Source organism: Notolabrus celidotus, chromosome 2 (genome assembly GCF_009762535.1).
Source record: "Notolabrus celidotus isolate fNotCel1 chromosome 2, fNotCel1.pri, whole genome shotgun sequence".
Taxonomy (NCBI): Eukaryota; Metazoa; Chordata; class Actinopteri; order Labriformes; family Labridae; genus Notolabrus; species Notolabrus celidotus.
This window is the reverse complement of record NC_048273.1, coordinates 1,277,008-1,301,532: the sequence shown is the minus strand read 5'-3', so window position 1 is coordinate 1,301,532 and position 24,525 is coordinate 1,277,008. Positions and strand designations below refer to the sequence as shown.

General features: G+C 41.6%; 1 protein-coding gene across 1 annotated transcript; it reads left to right on the top strand.

Annotated features, from left to right (window-relative positions):
- Positions 1 to 5,957: 5,957 nt before the first annotated feature.
- On the top strand, positions 5,958 to 9,899 carry srek1ip1 (SREK1-interacting protein 1). Its single transcript, XM_034674340.1, has 5 exons — positions 5,958 to 6,113; positions 6,512 to 6,559; positions 8,225 to 8,383; positions 8,622 to 8,700; positions 8,986 to 9,899. The coding sequence occupies exons 1-5, from the start codon at positions 6,101 to 6,103 to the stop codon at positions 9,233 to 9,235; spliced, it is 549 nt and encodes a 182-aa protein (XP_034530231.1). The 5' UTR covers positions 5,958 to 6,100; the 3' UTR covers positions 9,236 to 9,899.
- Positions 9,900 to 24,525: the final 14,626 nt, after the last annotated feature.

Genomic DNA, 24,525 nt, shown 5'->3' with positions numbered 1-24,525 from the left:
TCTGAGGGAATATGAAGATGAATATTGAACCAGGAGCTCTTTTAGACAGGGCGGACTGTTAGTCATTTAAAAACAAACTGGAGCCAGTGAAGTTTTCTTGTTTTAGGCTGAAGCCAATGAAGTGCTTCAAACATGAGGCGGTGGTGTGTTCAGTATGGACACCGTAATACAAGGTGACAAAGAGAATTAAAAACAGTGTCTGACGTGCACTGATAGAGGACATCAACATTGTCCAAGATGGGTAATATTATTTGAGTCCCTTACCTTTAATGATAAATCTGAATTATTGGATGTGTTTGAGGTGTTTAAGTGTTAACCTTTGTGCCACCAGCATCTCTGCAGAGTCTCTGATCTGTCTCATGAATCCTTGGTGGAGGTTTGCTTCCTGGAATATGTAATCTAATGAAGACAGACTTGCAGGGAAAGCTTCTCAGTAAAGCGTTCTTCTTTAATATCTGAGAATAGTCCATCACACACACATGGCGCTCCATATGTTTGTCGAGGTAACAAACATCTCGATGACATTCAAGCTGCGAGAGAAAGTTCATGAAACCACCAGAGAGCTTTGAGCGAGGCCTCCGTTTGAAGCCACATCTTTGACATATGTTTGTCAGAATCTATGAATAATGGATCTGAATAATCCATGAAAAATCTGCCAAACAAGAAAATACATTTTAAATCAGCCGTGAAGCGTCTCAGTGAAGTGTTGATTGTTTCAAGCTTTAGTTTTCAGCGTCGCTCATTTACACACATGCCAACAGTTTATTGAATCCATTTTTCAGGGAGTGATCTTAATGTTTAAAGAGCATGAGTCATCACAATCAGACAGCTTCATCAATCCCACCTCAAACGTGACCCCTGCTGTTTCTGCACACTCTGTCGTTTGTGACCGCTTTAAAGCATCGCTGTGTCATCTCTCAGTCACTGTGAGCCAAGAGTTTGTTTTTCTCTGGGGGAGAACTTTCTGTCTGCTAAGCTGCTTTAAATGTGTTCAACGCATCAACGCTTCATAAACACGCTTGTTTAAAGACAATGAAAGATGGGGCGCCGTAGGCCTAGAGGTCTCAGCAGGAGCCCATGTGCAGAGACCGTAGTCCTCGTCGTAGTGGTCGCAGGTTTGACTTCCGGCCTCGACCTTTCCTGCATATCTCCCCCCCGCTCTCTGCTCCCCACACTTCCTGTCTCTCTTCAGCTGTCCAATCCAATAATGGCGAAAATGCCCAAAAATATAACTTACAGAAATAATAATAAAGGGTTAAACCTATCAGGGTCAGGATGCAGGGGAGTGGGACCCTTGTACCTCTTTTGGACCAACGTGAACCGGGTTGTATTTCCGGGCTGGTCCTCGCGCTGGTTCAGAGCTGGTTGAACTCGTGAACCAACACGGCACCCGTTAGTTTCTCCGCCCGCTCGAGCCCGTGGAAGAGACACGTCATGACGTCAGATTTACGTGACCGCTTTTCCCAGCAGGGCTAGAGCGAACTTTCCCTCACAACAACAACAACGATGGAGGACAACAGCAGCATGAATGCTGGTGCTGCTCCTGGCTTTTCATACTCACGTGAGGTCCCTAAGAGAACTTGGAATCCATTAGTCTCTTTTATTGTTTCGCTGCAGGACGATGGAGGAAACACATTTGGTTTGTGTTTTTGATCACGGCAACCCCGCCCCTCGCCCCTGAAGTCGGCGGTTCGCGGTTCTAGACCAGCAGAGAGTTGGAGCCGCTCTGGAACTGGTTTTCCTGGCCGGGAGCCGGTTCACTGGCAGTTGAAACATGAAAAACCGGTTCTCAATTGAGCGCTGGCTCCGAACCGGCCCTGAAACTGCCTCGGTTGAAAAGAAGTATTGGAGGAGGGTTCTGAAAGTTATCTCCAAAGGAAAAACCACGAAAATCTCAAGAGATGAAAAAAGACAATAACACTGAATAAGAAACAAAACTTATGTAAGCCAAACTAAACCCCTGATCAGAAACAAACTCTCAGAGACGCTGGAAAACTCCTTTAGGACACAAGGCACAAAGACGACTCAAGAAGCTCTAAGGGGGACCAAAAGCACCCAGGGACAACCAACTACTGGACTACAGAAACTAGAAACTAGACACTGCTATAGGCTTAGACTGACACACTGGGATCCTGTCTTTCCCTCTCTCTCCTCTCTCTGCCTGTCTCTCACTTTAACTCTTCCTGTCCCATTAAAGTTACTAACCATAGACCTTTCTGGAGTCCCTGAGCTCCCTTGTCTCGTAGGTTCCTCTGGATCTCTGCTGTAGATTCCTTTTTTGGGTCTTCCTTCCTTCCTTCCTTCCTTCCTTCCTTCCTTCCCTCCTTCCTTCCTTCTTTTTTTCTTTCTCTCTTTCTTTCCTTCCTTCCTTCCTTCCTTCCTTCCTTCCTTCCTTCCTTCTTCAATTCCTTCTTTCTTCATTTCCTTCTTTCCTTCTTTCTTTCTTTCTTTCTTTCTTTCTTTCTTTCTTTTTTCTTCTTCTTCTTTCTTTCTTCTTTCTTTCTTTCTTTCTTTCTTTCTTCTTCTATTCCTTCTCTTTCCTTCCTTCCCTAGTTCCGTCCTCCCTCCCTTCCTTCCTTCCTTCCTTCTTTCATTCCTTCCTTCTTTCTTTCTTTCTTTCCTTCTTCTTTATTTTATTCCCTCTTTCTTTCCTCCTTTCTTTCTTCATTTCATCCCTTCTTTCTTTTTCTTCTTTATTTCATTCCTTCTGTCTCCCTTCCATGTTTCTTCATCCTTTATGTCTCCTCTTCTTATCGTATCCTTTCCATCATCATTTCTCTCCTCTTTTTCTTTCTTCTGGTCTCCCTCTCTTCTCTCTTTTCTTAGACCTTTCTGGAGTCCCTGAGCTCCCTTGTCTCGTAGGTTCCTCTGGATCTCTGCTGCTGTGGACGTGGTCCAGACTCCAGCTGCTACAACTACTACTATCAGTCTCCCCACTATCATCTCTCTCTCTCTTCATCTCCCTCTATCCCTCTCTCCAACACGGTCTCAGCAGATGTGTGTCTAACATGAGTCTGGTCCTGCTGGAGGTTTCTGCCTGTTAAAGGAAGTTTGTCCTTGCCACTGTAACTTGCTAAATGCTGCAAAGTGCTCTGCTCATGGTGGATTAAGATGAGATCAGACTGAGTCCTGTCTGGAAGAGGGGACTGGATCTTAAGCGTACCTTAAAGACATAAAATGAATAAGTGGAATATTCTAGACGGAGGCATGAGTGAGTGAACGCTCAGGTCATGAGACTAAAGCTTGTAAAAAGACATCTGGAATAACAGTTTCAGATTACTCTGAGTCAAACTGTATGAAGTGAATGTAACCTGATATATACAGTAAATTAGAAGCCCTCATCCAGCTCAGACGGAGGTATGCATTTATTCCACTGTGTTGGTGCAGACTGACCAAAGACTGAATGTTATAAACTGGTGACTGTGCGTGCTGCACTTTCCTGTCTTGGCTTTGAAACTCATATTCCTTGAAGCTTGAGTGATAGCGTGTCGTTTGTTGGTCTTGTGTCTGAGCTGCCACAACATAAAACAACTGTCTCTCACAGCTCTCTCTCTCTCTCTGGGTGTTTCTTTCTGCTCTTTGCACCTTCCAGTGGCTGCAGAGTGAATTACAGTGAGACCACAGAGAAAGTCACCATGCAGCAAACACCTGCCCAGGTTTACTCATGGTTTTAATCTCTCACCTGAGGCTGTAAACCCACACACAGAGATAAAGCATGCTCCTTTGAACTGTATCTCAGCCTTGTTAAATATATGATGCTCCTTAACGAGCTCAGATATGAGGACTGACGTTCGCTTTAAAGCTTGGAGAATACTTTACATGAGCTACTGTGTATCTGAGGGAAACACAGTAAACACTGCAGATAGACTGAAATGAAACATCAGCATAGAAAAATAAGAATAACATGAAGGCAGCATGAGAATAATAAACTGTTCCTGTTATCTATACTCATATTAACTTTTATGGACACTCATTCCTCTCATTTTTCAACCTCCTTGGCCTGTGTTTATGAAACTCCTGACATGACTTGCAGGTTTGCTGGTGTCTCCTCTCAGAAACAGTACAGTCATGTGTTCTGAAGCATGTGAGGTGACAGGAAGAGCAGAGAAAAAGAGGTGAGGTGCAGCAGATCAAAGTCCTCCTGCAGAACAGCATGTTAGCTTATCAGGATGAATCATCTGATTAGGCAACACTGATTATATCAGAGTTTATTATACATAAAGAGAGAGACAGTGTTCGCTCTGCAGAACGGTCACTTGGGCAGATGGCATGATCAAAAGACCATGAGTGAGATTCTCTGTGTGTGTGTGTGTGTGTGTGTGTGTGTCGCACAGTCACAGACACGATGATGAGGGCATGTCTGGGGGCCCCACATCTGTCGACATTTTCCATCTGCCAGTCTGACTCTGGCTGCCTTCAATTAACCCCTAACGAAAACCACAACTGCTTTACTGGGAAAGCAATCAGGCGAGCGGCAAATATTGTTTCTGAAAATTCCTCAGCATTATTTAAATGAGAGGGTAACTCCATGCATGGAGTTACTCAAGACCAGGGCCGTGCAGGAGGAGCCTAAAAACAGATAAAGCACATTTCATGAATTCAAGCATGCAGCCTGAAGTGCAGAGAGACAAAAAACCACAGCAAGAGGTAAAATGATACTTACAGACTTAAACAAGAGAGAGGAATGTGATAGGAAATAATTTAAAAAATTAAAAAATAAAATAATTAAAATAAAATAAATACCAGATGATTACAATAATAAAAAAAGGAGATAGAATAATATAGAATAAAACTAAAATAAATAAAGACGATGCTTAAACAATGGTCATAATGGTAATAATAGTCCAGGGCTAAAAGGAAACTATCAATCAATCAATCAGACTTTATTTATAAAGCGCTTTTCATACAATGACACTGTAACACAAAGTGCTGTAAATAAAAACAACTTCAAATAGAATAAGTTAAGAAAAAGATATAAACAAGAAGCCCCCATCCTAATCCCACCCCCAGCCCTGACCCCAAAACCCAACCCACAATCCTAAGTTTAAGAACACAGGAAATTAAACTCACCCCAAAAAAAATAATAGAATAATAAATAAAAAACTAAAATATTAAACCATTAAAAGAAAATAAGATGCTATACTTAAAAAATAGAATAAATAAGTACATAATTAAATAAAATAGAATGAAAGTGACACACATTTGAACTAGATAATAAATAACTAAATGAATAAAACCGTTTTAAGAATAATATTCAGTTTAAAGCGAGACTAAAAAGGTCGGTCTTGGGTTTGCTTTTAAAAATGTTGATGCACTGTGCAGCCCTCAGATCTTCAGGTAGGGTGTAATGATAAAAAGCTGCCTCACCTTGGGTTTTAGTTCTAGCTTTTGGTCCCATTAAAAGTCCACTACCTGAAGACCTGAGGGCTCTCACTGGCTCATATGATAACAGCTAATCTGATAAATAAGAAGGGCCAAGGCCATTAAGAGATTTAAAAACCAATAAAATAATCTGTTATAAAAGATACTGGAAGCCAATGCAGAGACTTTAAAATGGGTGTGATGTGGGCCCTCTTTCTGGTCTTTGTCAGCTGAAGCTGCTCCAAGAAATTACACACGACATGACATAACGCCACTTAATATATCATATACATAATATACACCACAAAGCAGCCAACACTAATAACTCAGACAGTGTGAGTCATGATATATAATAAAATTAACATGGTAGAAATAGGGCACTATTCATAGTCACACTTTCTTAAATGTAATGTACTTTGTGGTCTAATTGTTCAGAGTCAGATCCAAAAACTGCAACAAATGCTTTCATAACAAGTCAGGCTAAATAAATACTATCACAGTCTAACAGCAGGGCCCTGCACTTCTTCTCCAGTCCAGCAGGTGGCGCTGATAACGATGAACTCTGGTTCGCCGGTCTGGAGCGGAAGTGCAGAAGAAGACGCGGAACCTTCAGTCTGTAGAGTGTTTCAGGTCGGAGGTGTTTTGAGGGAGAACTAGTGTGAAGGTGGTTAAATTAGCGCGCTAACATCATTTCTCATCTTAGTTGTGTTTATTATCCGGCCTCACCGTGGAGAACGACATGGCCGCTCCAGGTATTTAACCTGTTCTTTAAAACAGGATGTGATGTTCTTTTATCAGGATTAAACTGGTTTAAACTGGTTTAACGGCTCTCAGGAGGAGGGACACAGGGAAGCTAATCTAACGTTAGCTAACACAGTATGAACTACTGTACAATAACTACTGAGATCAGACAGTATGTACACTTTAAACAAAGTGACTCATATTTATAAATCTCTCTACTCAGTTATTTACTCATGTTTACATCTATAAAGCTGTCATATAGTGTTAGCTCCTCTACAGTTAGCATCAGTTCATGCTATGAATTTAATGAGCCTCAGTGTAGAAACTCTAAACCCTAACTCAGCTGGAAACATGTTTTTATTAACTTTAAAGTCTTATTGATGAATGTGAATGTTCCTGTTATCCACAGGGCCGAACAAGGACAACATTCGGGCTGGATGTAAGAAATGTGGATACCGTGAGTAAAGCCTGACTCTCAGACTTAATGATGTGTTGTTGTTTTTAGTGAGAGAGGAAGTCTTTGAGTATTTATGTGTGGAGCTGCTTAGTGTCGAACTCCATCCATCCATCCATCCATCCATCCATCCATCCATCTATTCATCCATCTATTCATCCATCTATTCATCCATCCATCCATCCATCCATCTGTCCATCCATCCATCCATCCATCCAACCATCCATCCGTCCATCCATCCATCCATCCATCCATCCATCCATCCATCCATCCATCCATCCATCCCTCCATCCATCTATTCATCCATCTATCCATCCATCCGTCCATCCATCCATCCATCCATCCATCCATCCATCCATCCATCCATCCATCCATCTATTCATCCATCTATCCATCCATCCATCCATCCATCCACCCATCAATCCATCTATCTATCTATCTATCCACCTATCCATCCATCCATCCATCCACCATCCATCCATCTATCTATCTATCCACCTATCCATCCATCCATCCATCCTTCTATTCATCCATCTATTCATCCATCCGTCCGTCCGTCCGTCCGTCCGTCCATCCATCCATCCATCCATCCATCCATCCATCCTTCTATTCATCCATCTATTCATCCATCCGTCCGTCCGTCCGTCCGTCCGTCCATCCATCTATTCATCCATCTATCCATCCATCCATCCATCCATCCATCAATCCATCTATCTATCTATCCACCTATCCACCCATCCATCCATCTATCTATCTATCCACCTATCCATCCATCCATCCATCCTTCTATTCATCCATCTATTCATCCATCCATCCATCCATCCATCCATCCATCCATCCATCCATCTATCCACCTATCCATCCATCCATCCTTCCATCCATCTATTCATCCATCTATCCATCCATCCATCCATCCATCCATCCACCCATCAATCCATCTATCCACCTATCCATCCATCCATCCTTGCATCCATCCATCCATCCATCCATCCTTGCATCCATCCATCCATCCATCCATCCTGCATCCATCCATCCATCCATCCATCCATCCATCCATCCATTCATCCATCCATCCATCCATCCATCCATCCATTCATTTACTTCCTCTTCTCTGGGTTGGTTGGGGAGGCTACAGTCCAGGCAGGTTGCACAGACATCCCTCCCCCAGCAACACTTTCCAGCTCCACCTGGGGAATCCTGAGGCGATCCCAGACCAGGTGGGATATATAATCCCTCCAATGAGTTCTGAATCTAACCCAGGTCCTTCTCGCAGTCTGAAGTGTCCAGAACACCTCTAAAGGCCCAGGAGCATCCTTATCAGATACACGAACCACCTTAGCTACTCTGAGCCTCTCCAGGATGTATGAGCTCCTGACCCTCTCTCTAGGGCTGAGCCCAGATGCCTAGTGGAGGAAACTCATTTCAGCCACTTGCATCTGTGATCTCATTCTTTTGGTCATGACCCACAGCTCTTGACCGTAGGTGCGGGTTAGAACGTAGACCGACTGGTAATAATTCAATAGTAAAAGCTTAAGTTAAACGATGGTGATCGACAGAAAACCACTGAACGGTCTCCTAAAGTTTGGGTGTTTGTTAAAAACATAAACATTTAATGACCTTGTCTCGTCACAGTCGTTTAATCATTCTCTTCTGGGTTTAATTCCACAGCTGGCCACTTAACCTTTGAGTGCAGAAACTTCGTCAGAGTGGACCCCCAGAAAGACATCGTCCTGGATGTGAGCAGCACCAGCAGTGAGGAGAGCGAGGACGACGTACCGACGGCTCAGAGACCTGAGAAGCTGAGGCGAGGAGCCCAGCATCGCAGAGGTAAAGATCATGATCCTCAGAAAGTGTTTATAATGTTTCAACTGAGAACATGACAAATCAGAGGTGATATTGATTAATCATGGAGGATGAGATGATAGATCAGCAGCAGGAGAAGACACCTCGGACAGAGATGGTTTTTATTTTGCTGCTGTAAGAGTTTTTAGATTTGATTTGTGCCAATTTTAAACTGTAACTCCAGTTACATGTGTCAAGACTGTTCTGTCTTCATTCTGTGAAGGTTCCCATGATGATGACGATGATGACAAGAAAAAGAGACGCAAGCAGAAGAAGAGCAGAGACAGATCGGCAAGAAAGAGGTAACTTTCTTCAAATGTGTTTCAGCTGGAGTAGTTTTTGTGCAAACACATTTAAACAGACATTTAATTAAGGATGTGTAATTCTATCATCTGTAAAACTTTCAGATATTTAAAGTTTGAGTGGGAACACCATGAAGTCTCTGCAGATCTGAATACGTGTCACTTCTCTTTAGTTAAATTACTAAGTCATTTATTTTTATGACTAATACAGAGTGTTTAAAAAACCTGAGAGTAGTTTGCTTTTTGCGTCATTTGACTTAATGTTTGTGTTCTTCTTCCCACTAGATCCGCTTCATCATCGAGCGATGAGACGACCACAAAGAAGAAAAAGAAACACAGCAGGTCCAACTCTTCGTCTCAAGAGGAGGAGGAGGAGGAGCAGGGGAAGAAGAAGAAGCTGAAGAGCCACAAGAAGAAAAGCAAAAAGAACAAAAAGGAACACGGGAAGAATCACAAAAAGAAGTCAAAGAAGAAGAAACAGGAGTCATCCCCCTCTTCATCGTCCGGCTCCAAAGAATCCTCAGACAGTGACTGAGACAGATAAACTGTACGGCGTCTGAACGTGAGGTTTCACAGACGCCTCATCCTTCACACACACGAGCATCACGTGTGAATCTGAAACTGTTTTAAAGCCAAGGAGGGTTTAAGTTACAGATCCGCTCTCATGTCTGATTTAACAGGTGAAGTCTTTTTTACATTAAGTTAACAGTTTTTGGGGCAAACCATGAAAAGAAATCAAGGCTTGATTCTTTATTATGATTGACTTCTGTAGGATGAGTCTTGATGAGGTCCATTGTTTGTTTTTATGTTACTCTGTTATCTTTAAATACCAAAAACAGTTTGATCATCAGCTGTGAACTCAACATGATTCCTCTCTCACGGTTAACTCGGAACAAGGGATGAAAACAACAACCTTCAGTTTCTAACAGTATCAGGACTTTAATAAATATCCATGTAAGCTGACACAGAACAGGTTTATACCTTTGAAATATGTCTTTCCCCATCGTTATATCCTCTTTTGCTGGAATGATCTGTAGTACGATGAGACGCCCGGTGAAAAAAAAGTCCCTGATCATGATCTTGACTTCTGAAGAGTTTATTCCAAAACATTCATGTGTCTCAGTTTAAGAAGTGTCCTGTTGCTCCTTCCTTATTTGGTCACTATTGTATTTTTTTAATAAAATATATTTGTATCAGAACATTTCATCTGAAGTTTGTTTTTGTAATAACATATAACATCAAAAACAGGTAAGATCTGGTAGATGCTGGAGAGCTGCTGTGATTATACAGAGAACATGCAATACAATCCTTTGTCCTGTAGGGGGCAGCAATGTACCTTTAAAGGTGTGAGATCTACTCTTAGAAGAAATGACTGACAGTTATCTAAAAAATAAAGATAATAACTGGTGGTCTCAGCACAACACCTCAAACCGAACAGAAGATCTAATCTGTGTAGAAACAGGAAAGAAACATTTTGTATTTCAGTGGGCATATTTAATATTTTAGAAGAGTGTGAGTGCAGTGAGAAGCTGGCTCCCCTTCATTTAATTTAAAATGACTTTGTGGGACACAAACAGGACTACTAATCTTAGCAGGCGCCTGAGATCGGCTTGAAATAGACATTCAAAAAATGGTTGATTTACATGGTATTTGATGCAACTAACATTTTGATTTTAACAGTTTATATTTGTAGTTCTAAAGGAAATTAGAAAACAAATTTGTAACTTATAAAAAATGTATACTTATGAGTCAATGTCTTGCCTTACAATATTGACACATGCGCCATCTAGTGGTCATATGTGAAACAATGAAAATCTGATTTACTGCAAATGATGAATTATCAGGCTGACAGTCATTTATTTAAATATCTTACAAATCTTCTTCTGAGCTTTGGAAATATGACATTATTTTAAAATCTGCATCAATGTACAAGATTTTAAATAGTTCAGCTTCACCTTTACTGCATCAGTTTGTCAACTTACCCTCGCCCTGCAAGATGACATTAAGAATAACAATTGAATTCTATCAGCAGCTTCAGAAACAAACTGAAAACCTGTGTGTGGTGATGTTCTACTCTCACCAGCTAGCTCTGAGCTAACTCTGGTACAATGCATCAAATGGCAATGTTTATGTTTAATATTGAACAGAGTCTTTTTACAAATAAATAAAACAAAACATTTACAATTGAATTAAATTTAAAAAAGATAAAATAATAAAAATACACACCAAAAACTTTCTTAACTCAGCCTGTCAGAGAGAAACTCCTCTATATTTGACACAGTTTTCACCTCAGGGCAGACAAACTGTGACACCTCTGAGGACAACAGTCTCCACAATCCTATCACCACACTGTCAGCATCACATCCTGCTGTAAACACATGAAGCTGTAATATAAGTCAGAGCCTTACAAACCTTACAATCCAATGTTCTTTGGAAGCTTTTGCCTTTTGCTCAATCTGAACTATGTGACAGATGTTTATAACTTTGCCGTTAATTTCACTTTGCCTCGGGGAAGGGGATATCTTTCTAAACATCTGTAACATCCTGACAGCTACATGCATGGCGGCTGAGCAAAGCCTGGCATGGTGACAACATATTTTCCGCTCCTTTATCTCTTTGAGGGCCTGGGGGCAGGTTCCTCGCTCCAGAGGAATAAATAGATAAATAAAACCTTCTGTTTACAGTCAGTGGAGATAATAACTGAAAAAGTAAAAGCATAGGAAGTGAAATGTGTCACTCACACAGGAGAGGAGGATGATTGTTTTCTACTTTAGGTCATGTTTTCATGTGTAAGGCATGAGTGTGTAGGAGAGTCATGCTTTAATGTGACAAAATTATCCATTTAATTTAATTATCTCAGTAATTTTGTAATTATATATAATTTGATTACCTGTTAATGCATATGAGTAGATATTATTTAGGTTGTACAGTCAGTGATAGAAAAGAAAGGAACACATGCGTTTGCTAAGATCCTTGCAGGAGTAGTTTTATGTGACTTCATCATCATTTTATTTTTATTTATAATCATTTTTATTTCTTTATTCAAGTAATTCATTGTTTTTAATTTAATTTGTTGATTTAATTTGATTATCTGTTGTTTGATTATTTATTTTTTCATTCATTATTTAAATGTTCATAATTTATCCTTTTCCGTTTTCTATTCTCTGATGTGATAATGTCTTCTTCTTAGAACCTTTTTATTGTCCTTTAATGCTTTATTTAATCATTTCTTTCTTTCTTTCTTTATTCTTATTTCTTTATTTATTTATGTATTTATGTATTTGTTTATGCATTAAAAAACCCTCTTTAACAATGATTTATTGCTCTACTGTCTCACTCTTTATTCTTTTTAATGTGCATTTATTCTTTTAAATCTTTTATATTATATTTTGTTTTTGAATTGTTAGAATTTCTACACTCCTCTATGTCTATCAAATGTTTATCTATTATTCTCATTCTCATTATTATTATTATTATTATTATTATTATTATTATTATCTGATGGTAATGACTCGGGGAGCCAGTAGGGGGCAGTGTAGGGAAGTGCTACATGTGTGTGGTCATTATTATAGCCCTACTATCCCCCCAAATTTAAGCCTACTACCCTCTATGCTACTACCAAATACAAAATACTGATAATGTACATACACATGATAATATTAGTTTTCTTGTGTTAAAGTTATAAAACTGTATTTTTAAAGTTAGTATGCCGCCGGAACTACCTGGAGGAACAGGCTAACTTCCTGTCATGGAGTCTGTCACTTAATTTAACTCATTTTGATGGAGTCCAACCAAAACACTGATCTCTGTTTAAGTTAATGTTCTGCTGAGAACATTTCCAGCTCTTTATTTCACCAGCAGAAAGCCCATTTATTCTGGCACTATTTGCTGCCGCGGCACAGACGTGTTCCTCCGCCTGCAGCAGCGCACTGATCAGCTGTTCGTGTAAACAAACTCAATAAAGAGATTCTGACGCAGCGTGGAAACATGCTGTTTACTGCAGAGACACGTGGACACCTTTATACACCTGAGTTTACTGAAGGAGAGAGGAGACTCAGAGGACAGGAGGAGAGAGGATCTGTATGCTAACTAGAGGAGGAGGAGTTAGCAGGTGAAGTTACCTGGTGGTGCAGGTTTATTTACAGTCTATGGGTGGTGCAGGCTTATTTACAGTCTATGGGTGGTGCAGGTTTATTTACAGTCTATGGGTGGTGCAGGTTTATTTACAGTCTATGGGTGGTGCAGGTTTATTTACAGTCTATGGGTGGTGCAGGTTTATTTACAGTCTATGGGTGGTGCAGGTTTATTTACAGTCTATGGGTGGTGCAGGTTTATTTACAGTCTATGGGTGGTGCAGGTTTATTTACAGTCTATGGGTGGTGCAGGTTTATTTACAGTCTATGGGTGGTGCAGGTTTATTTACAGTCTATGGGTGGTGCAGGTTTATTTACAGTCTATGGGTGGTGCAGGTGTGCAAACCTATCAGAAAAACTACCAGAAAAGTCGAATTGAAGTGGATCTTCAAAGTAAGTGTTCAGCTCTCATTGTGTTTTATTGCATAATGACACACCCCATGATCTGCACCACATGTTTACATTATAAACACACACACACACGCACACGCACACACACACGCACACGCACACACACACACACACACACACACACTGTGTTTGCTCCTGAAATAAACTATAATCATGTCATTTTTTAACAGGGACAAATGCATGAACATTTATTCATACAGTATAAATAAAACAACATGCATACAGGTGTGTAAACATTATGCAAACCTGAGATCCACAAATATCACAATTCAGAATATATCAGTGCGCTGCAGGCGGAAGAACACTAGTATGTGATGCGTCTGCAAATAGTGCAGAAATAAACCAGCTTTCTGATGTAAAGTGAAGTGCTGCTAATTTATGTTTCTCAAAAGGAGCTGAATCAGTGTCAGACTGTGAACCTTCTGCAGGAAAGCATAGCCCAGCTTACCTGCAGTTACTCCCAGCAGCAGTTTGTCATATAGTGGCTCATCCAGCTCATCCAACTCTACTTTAAAAATGCAGAAATATAAATTTTAATGTGGTTTTAAATGAAATAAATTCATGTTTTTACATTCTAACTGCTGAAAGAGTTTTGGCTAATTCAGGAAATGTGAAAGCGAGGAAAGGAGACCCCGTAGCTGCACCTGAGTCCTCCTTTGTTCAGTCCTCTGTCATGCAAATCATGGTTACATTTGTGGACTTGTAATGTCAGATTATTAGGTTTATCTTTCTTTTGCATGGTTAACATGGCAATGGGGTTACATCAGTAAATAAATACACTAGTTATAAGGTAGCAGGTTAACGATGCAATGCTTAATCCATGTTTTACATACAGTAGTAATATAATCTGTGATCTGCTTATGAATGTGTTAATGTTTGCTTATTTCAGTGTGTGTTCAAGTCTTACTAACACAGATAAGTTCACACTAGAGGCCCTACTAAAGTATCTCACTGCACACTTGAAATATTTTGTGTTGCTGCAACAACAAATCCTTAAATGATCTCATCTCTGATTTCTGTTTCTGTTATTTCAGGTACAAATGTGGTGAAGATGGACTTCTAACACTCCAGCCATGAGAAACTGTTAACATGGTGGAGGACGTGATGCCAAACATGCAGGATAAGGAAACAGAAGAGGACCGTGTGGCGGGCTGCAAACTGCAGGTAAGCGTCCTGAGCTAATGCTGCTGTTATGTGTTGTGTGCTGCAGGTTAACATCACCCACAGTTTGCATGAATGCTATTGCTTGCATAGCTTGCAGGTGTGTGTGTTGCTGTTTCCAACATGACATTAGATGAGTCAGTGTCATGTTGCTGTGTTTTACTTTGCACAGTGCTGCTGTCGTTTCTGTTTGGAGTTTGTTTTTGTTTGTGATGGCTCTAATTTGGATCTGTGGTTGTTTGTGATTGTTGTTTTCTAAAGCTTACTTTGTGTTTGCACATCATGTGTTCAGCAGTGTTGCAGAGAAGTATCTGTGCTTGCGTTGAACCTGTAGTCACATGCTTTTTAATCTTACATCAGGAACAACAGAATCTGCTTTAGCCTGTAGTATCAATATTTTGTCTTTGAGTCTCAATTCATCATATTCGTACCTGCTGTTGTACCTTTTATCCTTGGAAGAGTAGGATTCAGAAACAAAACACTTGAGAGTGATTGCAGAGCGTCTACAGAGAGCACTACGAGTAAAAACAAAAGATTCTGATCTCACAGATTATAAGAAAACAACAACAATGTTTATTTGAAGTATTAAATGTCACATCCTGTTTTGATTGATACATAAAGTAAAGTCAGTGCGGTGCAAACCTCATCAGTAGGTTGCAAAAGTAGATCATCATCAGTCTGCATCCACCTCCCCATGGCTGTGAAACCAACTGCACTGATCTCAATCCTCAGGTCAGTGGCCCTCATGTTACAAGGTAAACGCACTGAAGGGCCCTCTTGGACTCAGCTGTAGTAGATAAAACATTACAAGTTCCCTTCTCTGGAACCCTTTCAGAGGAAAACACATAAATGTTGTTCTTGTAGATTCCCCTCCAATGTATGAAAAGTAAAAAAAAAGTGGCCCCTAGATGTCCTTACAGTCGATTAATTGTTAAAAAGTGTCCTCTGGGTTCCTCTCCAGTGGATTGAATGCACAAAAGTGCCCTTTGGATGCACCTACAGTGAATTAAATGTAAAAAGAAAATGCACTCTGCATGATTTTCCCTTTGGAGTTGCTGCTTTAGTTTTTAAAATGCAAAAAAAGTGCCCTCTGGATGCCCTTGTAGTTAATTATGATATGATATTTTAATAATGCAACATAATAATATAGAAATGCATAAACAATCTTGTGTTTTCCTTTTACATAATTCAGTTTTCACCACAATAGGTCACAAAAATATTCACCAGGATGCAGGAATGAAGTGTTTCATGCTCTAAACGTACTGGGAAAGGACCCTCAGATCCCCCTCCTGTTACCTCTGATCATTATATTTAAATGAACCCTAAACTGTGAGTACCAGGGGCGTAGAGGGGCTGCACCTGGATTACCTATCACCGTGTTTGATGAATGAATGTCAAAGTCATATTTGCATGTTGAACTCTTGGCCCATTTATTATCCATGAGATGAACTCATACACTCTACACAACATTTCAATAACAAACAGACACACGTACCTCCAGCAGCACCAAGCTGCTTTACCTGTTCAGACAGAACACCTGACCAGACAGCAAAGGTTCCTACCTTATATAGAAATGACTGACAATGACCCCGTACGACCTTTAATACTGAGACAAGCTCATTCATAATCTGCTCCTACCAGAGGTTTTGTTTTCGCCCCTCAAGCAGCCCAAGCACGCCGCTGACTCAGGTGTGCATAAGCTCTCATCTTTACACAGAGTGTAAACAGCAGAAGAGCTGCAGCATCACTCTTCTTATAAATAGCATTGGGGGGAAAATCTACATTTTTTTGTGCAGGTTTGCATACACTCTCAGAATATTATCCCCTTCCTGGTGCACTCTGTGTAGAGTTAGAAGTCGTCTCTGGGTTCCATGCTGCTTTTAAAGCTGCGTATATACACATGCATGCTGCAGTGAAGTCGTGACAAAAGAAACTTAAAGTGCAGGAAACTTCATAATCACCCAGATGGCGAGAGGACAACTGGATACAGAGGAGCAAATGAAGGCGAAGGAGTGCGACCATGTGCAGCCACACTGAGCTAACCATATGCTGTTTGCATAAGACAGCAACGAGGCTCTTCTGTTTTCACCAGCTCATTGACTTTTATTGAGCCTGTTGGGCTGAAGGAAAGCAGAAAGCAAATGGGACTCCACTGAGCCATTTAAATGAAAATGAGATGGTCAATGTCATCCTCTCCGGAGAAACTCAGCGCTCCTGTGAACATCTCTGAGGCATCGATCTTCAGCTCAGTGAAATGATTCTGTTAAATGTCTGACCAGGCGGAGGGAACCGGAGGAGTAAATGATCTCTCATCAACATCAGGGGGATTTCAATTTGTTTATATGGCTTCAGTTTCAGGCGTGTGTGTGCGGCTCGCTCTGTTTTAACCTTTCTCTGGGATTTCAGCACACAAGCTTTTTCTTTTTCCAGCCCTGCATCCCTCTCTCAGTCAGATCCATCCAACCAGGGAGCGTCCCAGAACAACCACAGTCTCCCCCTGAAGCCGGTGCGCAGGCCGGCTGCAGATCGATGCTTGGCTCAAAGGCACCTCAGAGGTATTAAAGTTAAATGAAGTCGAGGACTCTGTTTTATCACTTAGTCTGGCAACTCAAACCTGCAACCTTTAAGTCCTGAGCCCACTTCTCTTAAACTTAAGGTCACCACTACCACACAGCCGAGCACATCTTCCCAGAAATAAGATGAAAATCCCTTATGCTGCACTTTGGTGGGAACAACCCAAGCTGAGAGATGGCGCCGGTTATGCGTCTGTAACCACTGTTGAAATATTATTTCAGAGGCAAGCCGTCCCTGCATCTTGGAGCGCGGCGAGCACAGCACTCGAAAAACACATTAAGGCTAAGGGGCAAGCCGGAGGCTATACATTTGCTACCAATTTAGTGTCTGCATCTTAGATTTCCTTCTCCTCTTCCTCTCCTGGCTCTGGAAGCAGCTCTAATGTAGTAAATGACCTCTAGGATAAATAGACAGCAGGCTGCGTGACCCCAGCCATCAAAAACCAGGCTGTAATAAATACTACATCTCTGTACAGGAAGCGTGTTTAGACATTCTCCCAGAAACCTGCAGGGAAAGAAAACTGAAGGGGTGAGCGGGGTGAGTCTGTGTGCACGGCGCTCTCTTTGGTCAGGACCTTTTTTCCTCCGCTCTGTTATTACCGGCTTAGTTCCTGGGTTCCCGTTCAGAGTGGAGCTTGTTCATATAAACGCTGAGGTTTTGAGGCACCGCTGGACTGACTGGGTGGCTTTCGCCAGGGAATTAGCACAGGGTCGCTTTGGATCGGGATCAGTGGGCCCTCGTGGGTTAACCTGTGTTGGAGCGGGATGCTTGTGGAGGTGGTGGTGGTGAGGACAAGTTTCCTGGCTCTGGAATATGGGTCAGTCCGAACCCAGCGATGTGTAGGCCTCGATGTCGTGAATCATGGATTCTTCTCGATGCTCTTTAAAATCATTTTATTCAATAAACGTTTTCCAGATCGGACTTCATAAAGAACCTCCTCTGAGTGACCACGCCCCTCTTAGAGACAGGACCCTGATCTCATCCTAATCCACCATGAGCAGAGACCTTTGCAGCATTTAGCAAGTTACAGTGGCAAGGACAAACTTCCTTTAACAGGCAGAAACCTCCAGCAGGACCAGACTCATGTTAGACACACATCTGCTGAGACCGTGTTGGAGAGAGGGATAGAGGGAGATGAAGAGAGAGAGAGAGATGATAGTGGGTAGACGGATAGTAGTAGTTGTAGCAGCTGGAGTCTGGACCACGTCCACAGCAGCAGAGATCCAGAGGAACCTACGAGACAAGGGAGCTCAGGGACTCCAGAAAGGTCTAAGAAAAGAGAGAAGAGAGGGAGACCAGAAGAAAGAAAAAGAGGAGAAGAAATGGTGAAGGAATGACAGAAGGAAAGGAAGGGATAAGAAAAGGAGACATAAAGGATGAAGAAACATGGAGAGAACAAAGAGAGAGAGAAAGAAAGGAATGAAAGAGAGAAAAGAAAAAGGTATGAAAGAAAGAAAGAAAGAAAGAAAGAAAGAAAGAAAGAAAGAAAGAAAGGATGAATAACAGACCCCAAAAAAGGAATCTACAGCAGAGATCCAGAGGAACCTACGGGACAAGGGAGCTCAGGGACTCCAGAAAGGTCTATGGTTAGTAACTTTAATGGGACAGGAAGAGTTAAAGTGAGAGACAGGCAGAGAGAGGAGAGAGAGGGAAAGACAGGATCCCAGTGTGTCAGTCTAAGCCTATAGCAGCATAACTAAGACCTGGTCCAAGCCTGATCCAGCTCTAACTCTTCCCTTGCATGTAAACCTGCAGAGAAACACAAGCTTGGACCAAATCCAGTCCCGTCTGAGTCAGCATTTCAGCACTCGTGTCAAACAGGTGTAACATGCATGCACCTTTTAGGATGAGGGGTCTTAAACAACCCTTCCTCATGCTGCCTCCTCTGACCCATGTGTCCCTCTGAGGTCCAGAAGGTGGCAGGAGTGTCCCTGCTGACATGGCCCCCTCACAGCTTCAGCACCACAGAGCCGCTCCTCTCGGCTCCTCTCCTCGTTCCTCTCTCCTTGTTCCTCTCTCCTTGCTCCTCTCCTCTCCCCGGGTGACGATACACTCTTGTGTTTTTTTTAACGCGTCCCCACCATCAGACACATGTGGCTTTCTCAGAGTCGAACGACATGGTGTCATCTCTGCGCCGGGCACATCTGCTCACTCTTACTCTGGTTTTAGTGTTCTTTCCACTGCTCATTTATATGGAAAGTGTTGTGTGTCTTTGTTCTGTCCTGTGGGGGGTTTAGTGTCCCTTTGTTAGAAGAAGACATCAAACAGGACGGGAGGGGAGCGTGATGGACGGGGTTATTTTCTCTCCTGGCTTGTTTTCATAAGACGGGGAAAAGAGAGCTCAGCTGTCATCGCTGTGTTTCAGACAGATGTTCAGTGTTTTCACAATCTGCTGCTGACTTCAAGTGATGTTGGAGGTGTTTAATATTAACTCGTGAACACTCTAACATTTTTAGAACATCCCACACGAGCTCTCCGCACATCACCGGCTATTTTTACATATTTGGGAAAGTTTTCTTGGCGTGTCGGATCGAGTTCTGGCCGGCCAGCTTCCCTGGTCAGCTGGAGCCGTCGGAGGGTTCGCTGCCTTGCTCTGCGGCACCTTCGCTGTGGTTATGTGAAGAGAGTAAAGTGTTTCTGTTTTTCCACTGACAGTTTCCCAGCTGGTACGAGATGCAAACCAGAAACGCTCTCATCACAGAGTCCTCTTTAGCAGCTCTGAAGGCCAAACTGAGAGTGGACCCCTCTCAGAGTTTAAACCAGCAGCTCCTCCACAGGTTTCTTTACTGTCCAGGGTTTCTGAGAGAGGTTGGAATATGGGTCAGTCCGAACCCAGCGATGTGTAGGCCTCGATGTCGTGAATCATGGATTCTTCTCGATGCTCCTTAGAATCATTTTATTCAATAAACGTTTTCCAGATCGGACTTCATAAAGAATCTCCTCTGAGTGACCACGCCCCTCTTAGAGACAGGACCCTGATCTCATCTTAATCCACCATGAGCAGAGACCTTTGCAGCATTTAGCAAGTTACAGTGGCAAGGACAAACTTCCTTTAACAGGCAGAAACCTCCAGCAGGACCAGACTCATGTTAGACACACATCTGCTGAGACCGTGTTGGAGAGAGGGATAGAGGGAGATGAAGAGAGAGAGAGATGATAGTGGGGAGACGGATAGTAGTAGTTGTAGCAGCTGGAGTCTGGACCACGTCCACAGCAGCAGAGATCCAGAGGAACCTACGAGACAAGGGAGCTCAGGGACTCCAGAAAGGTCTAAGAAAAGAGAGAAGAGAGGGAGACCAGAAGAAAGAAAAAGAGGAGAAGAAATGGTGAAAGAATGACAGAAGGAAAGGACGGGATAAGGAAAGGAGACATAAAGGATGAAGAAACATTGAAAGAAGAAAGAGAGGAAGATATAAAGCAGAAAGGAATACAAGAAAGAAAGAAAAAAGAAATGAAAGAAAGAAAGAAGGAAAGAATGTAATGAAAAAGGAATAAAAGAAAAAGAAAGAAAGAAAGAAAGAAAGAAAGAAAGAAAGAAAGAAAGAAAGAAAGAAAGAAAGAAAGACCCAAAAAAGGAATCTACTGCAGAGATCCAGAGGAACCTACGAGACAAGGGAGCTCAGGGACTCCAGAAAGGTCTAAGAAAAGAGAGAAGAGAGGGAGACCAGAAGAAAGAAAAAGAGGAGGATAAATGGGGAAGGAAAGGATAGAAGGAAAGGACGGGATAAGGAAAGGAGACATAAAGGATGAAGAAACATGGAAAGAAAGAAAGAGAGTAAGATAGAAAGCAGAAAGTAATACAAGAAAGAAAGAAATGAAAGAAAGAAAGAAATGAAAGAAAGAAGGAAAGAATGTAATGAAAAAGGAATAAAAGAAAGAGAAAGAAAGAAAGAAAAAGAAAGAAAGAAAGAAAGACCCAAAAAAGGAATCTACAGCAGAGATCCAGATGAACCTACGGGACAAGGGAGCTCAGGGACTCCAGAAAGGTCTAAGAAAAGAGAGAAGAGAGGGAGACCAGAAGAAAGAAAAAGAGGAGAAGAAATGGAGAAGGAATGACAGAAGGAAAGCACGGGATAAGAAAAGTAGACATAAAGAAGAAAGAACATTTTGAACTCTGGTTTCTCCCCCACCTCAGAATAACGCCCTCTGCTGGATGCTAGAACCCTTATATAGCTTATATGTAAAGTTTATAAAGTGTCAGAGACTCAAATCCTTCCAGTTCTGCAGCTTTGAAGACGTTTTATTAAAGACAGAGAGATGAGCGGATGAGCGGGTGATGCAGGCCCGTGTGATATCTTCACCACAACGAGAGCAGCGTTTTACGGCCTTCCTTTTCTGCTCTTTCATGACTGCATCAAATCCTTTCTTCTAAAGTATCTGGCCCATAAAACCACCAAAGTTCCCACGGCGAAACCAGCCCACGTCTGTAATTGTCTGAGTGAGTGCGCATGTTTGCAGGACTGGAGGAAGAAAGAAGGAGTAGGTCCTGTGTGGGCGTGTGTTAGCTCTTAATGCTAACGTTGTATTCAAAGGATCAATTATTCATTCAGCCTGTGTTTCTCTCTCTGTTCTGCACATCAATGCAGCTTAATACTCCCTCAATTAAAAGGCAATTTTTGTGCTAATGACCTTTTTTTTCTCCTGTGTGATATCACAGAGAGCAGCTCGGCTGAATGTCCTCAGGGTTTGCAGAGGGAGAGATGTTTTATTGTCCGTTTCAGACGACTTCCTGGAGGGAAAATAAGGTAGAAGAGAGCCCAGCGGTTACCTAAACCCAAGGTGCCGACATATTCCCCCGTGTGTGTGTGAAAGGTTGCATTTGTCTGTGACTTCTAAATTTATTTTTGGTCACGGCCGCAGAAAGGAACTGTTTCTGATCTGTGTCCGACAACAAAGGTGCTGATGTTTCTCTTAAAGGGACAGTACACTTTTCTCCAAATGAAAATAGATAAATATGAACCATGAGTTGAGTTTAGATTGATCAATTATCATGGCGTATTAAAAATATGCTAACTATACATGCTAATATGACTTGATCATGTTCTGCAAGGGATTCTGCAAAACATTGCACCCATGTCTGAAAATCTATTCTCATCCCCGACCTTTTGACCCACGAGAGATGGATGCATTTAATCCAGCAATGTCTCCTATTAAAGGCTGCTGAACGTGTCTGATGGTAGATTAACCTCAGTGTTTTTAATCCTCCCTCCGTCCACAATAACATCACACACATCTGTGATTCTCTTGATTTCTCTTTCTTTCATTAGTTTTTATTTGTTCTATCTTTTTTGTATGTGTGTGTACTTTTCAAAAGAAGAAGCTGTGATTCTCTTGATTTAGCAGCTTGTAACAGTAGTCTTCTCTCAGCCCACCGTGAATGCGTCTCTCCTCCCGGTGTTCCGGTTTTAAAAGTGACCCTGTGAACTGGAGACCTTCAGCTGAACGTGTCAGTGTTTGTGGAGTTTACACAGCTGTTGAAACACAGAGGGAGTTCCTGGGAATGCAAACTAGTTTAGATTTTTTTAAGATTTCAAAATATCCTCATCAGATATTTAATGATGGTCTAAAGACGTTTATGAGGGATGCATCCGGCTGAGAGTCTCCAGTTAACAGGGTCGCCGTTTAAACCAAAACACCGGGCGATCTCTGCGATCACGGCTTTTTGAGTTCAAAAGGATTTTAAAGCCGTGTTGAAACGTCTTTGCTACTCGCGCTTATCTCCTCTCACGTGTTGATTCATTCATTGCTTTTTACATGTTTTTAACTGCAGGCGCAAAAATTTAACTTTTTTCATGTTTTTCTGCTTTTGGAGAACAATTTCAAATTTGAGGAAAATTAATTTTGTCGACGGGCTCCGGGTCAACTTTTTTGTCAAATTTTTTTTGTTCAAATTTTTTTTGTTCAATTTTTTATTTTTTCAAAAAAAAATATTTTTTTTTCAAATTTTTATTTTTTCAAAAAAAAAAAAAAAAATCAAATTTTTTTTTCAAATTTTTTTTTTCAAAAAATTTTTTTTCAAATTTTTTTTTTCAAAAAACTTTTTTTCAATTTTTTCTTTCAAAAATTTTTTTTTCAAATTTTTTTTTTCAAATTTTTTTTTTCAAATTTTTTTTTTCAAATTTTTTTTTTCAAATTTTTTTTTTTCAAATTTTTCCAAAAAAACATTCACAGTCATTGTTTTTTCCATCTGTGATGAATAGCATTCGTCTTTGTTTTACTGCCCTCTACTGGTCTGGTGGTGTAGTGTCAAAGGATTTTAAAGCCGTGTTGAAACGGCTTTGCTACTCGCGCTTATCTCCTCTCACGTGTTGATTCAGTGAATCCATCTGTGATGAAATATAGCACCATCTAAAACAGACCAGCTGAGTCTCTTCATGCTAACAGGCTAACTGTTGTGTTGCTCATAATGATACCTGCCTGTCCGTCTGCTTCTATGGTGTCATCTGTGATGAATGGCATTCCTCTTTGTGTTACTGCCCTCTACTGGTCTGGTGGTGTAGTGCATTTACTTTTTTTTCCTCCATACATCACTGGCCTGATTTACACAATCTACCCGGGACTTCAGCCCGCGGTCCAAACACAGACAACAATGGGGGACCAGGAACCTTTTAGTGCAGGGGAAAGTAGTTCAGGGGGCTAAAAGACCCCGGAACTATTTGTCCAAATTCACCTCAAGACTTAAGATTAGATAACAACAGAGGCGGACCGCACTTTAACGTGACTAAACAGGAAACTTAATATTCTGAGAGAGTGTCGCTCCCTCTTCAGCTCTCACCTGAACCTTAGTTTGAGATCTCTTAAACACCCTCACTTTAGATCACAGGAATAAGAAGCAGCACTAAATGCAGCCTGACACTCGCAGGCTTCAGTGAACATCTCTCACCGACCTGCGTCTCAATCCAGAGCGGAGCATCGTCAGTTTTCATTCATGACTTCAAACAGAGCGGTTGTAAGAATGGGTGAGGAGCACAGCCGCAGAGACGGAGGTAACCAGAGATGTTTTCTCAGTTATTCCCTCACGGATTCGGGTTTAACCACGCCTGCAGCTCATGGGAAAGATGCTTCACAGCAGCAGAGAGGAAGGGAAACAGAGAGAGAGAGAGATTTAAAAAAGGAGAGAGCATGAATGAAGCGAGAGAGAGAGTGACTGAAGACTGAGAGAGTTTAGGTGTCGGGTCATGGAGGTCAAAGTGACCGTGAAAGAGAGAGCATGGATTCCACAGGGTGTAAATAAAAAATGAGCTTCCACATCATAGAAGACAAATCTCTAACATCTCTCACTCTGTTATGAAGGATAGACTACACTTGGCTGCCATGTCTCCAGATAGGATCCCTGTAATTGTCCGTCTGAGGCGTGGACCTGATGAAGAACAATGAGAGGCTCTCAGGTGAAGTCTGAAGACGTTAAACACTCGTCGTATTTATGTTCCGCTCACAGATTAAACACATCCTCGTGTTTTTCTTCCTCTGAAGTCATTAAAGTGAAAACCAGCGTGAACTGAACGACACCTTCAAATGGTCCTGATGAGTCAGCTCCTGATCCTCG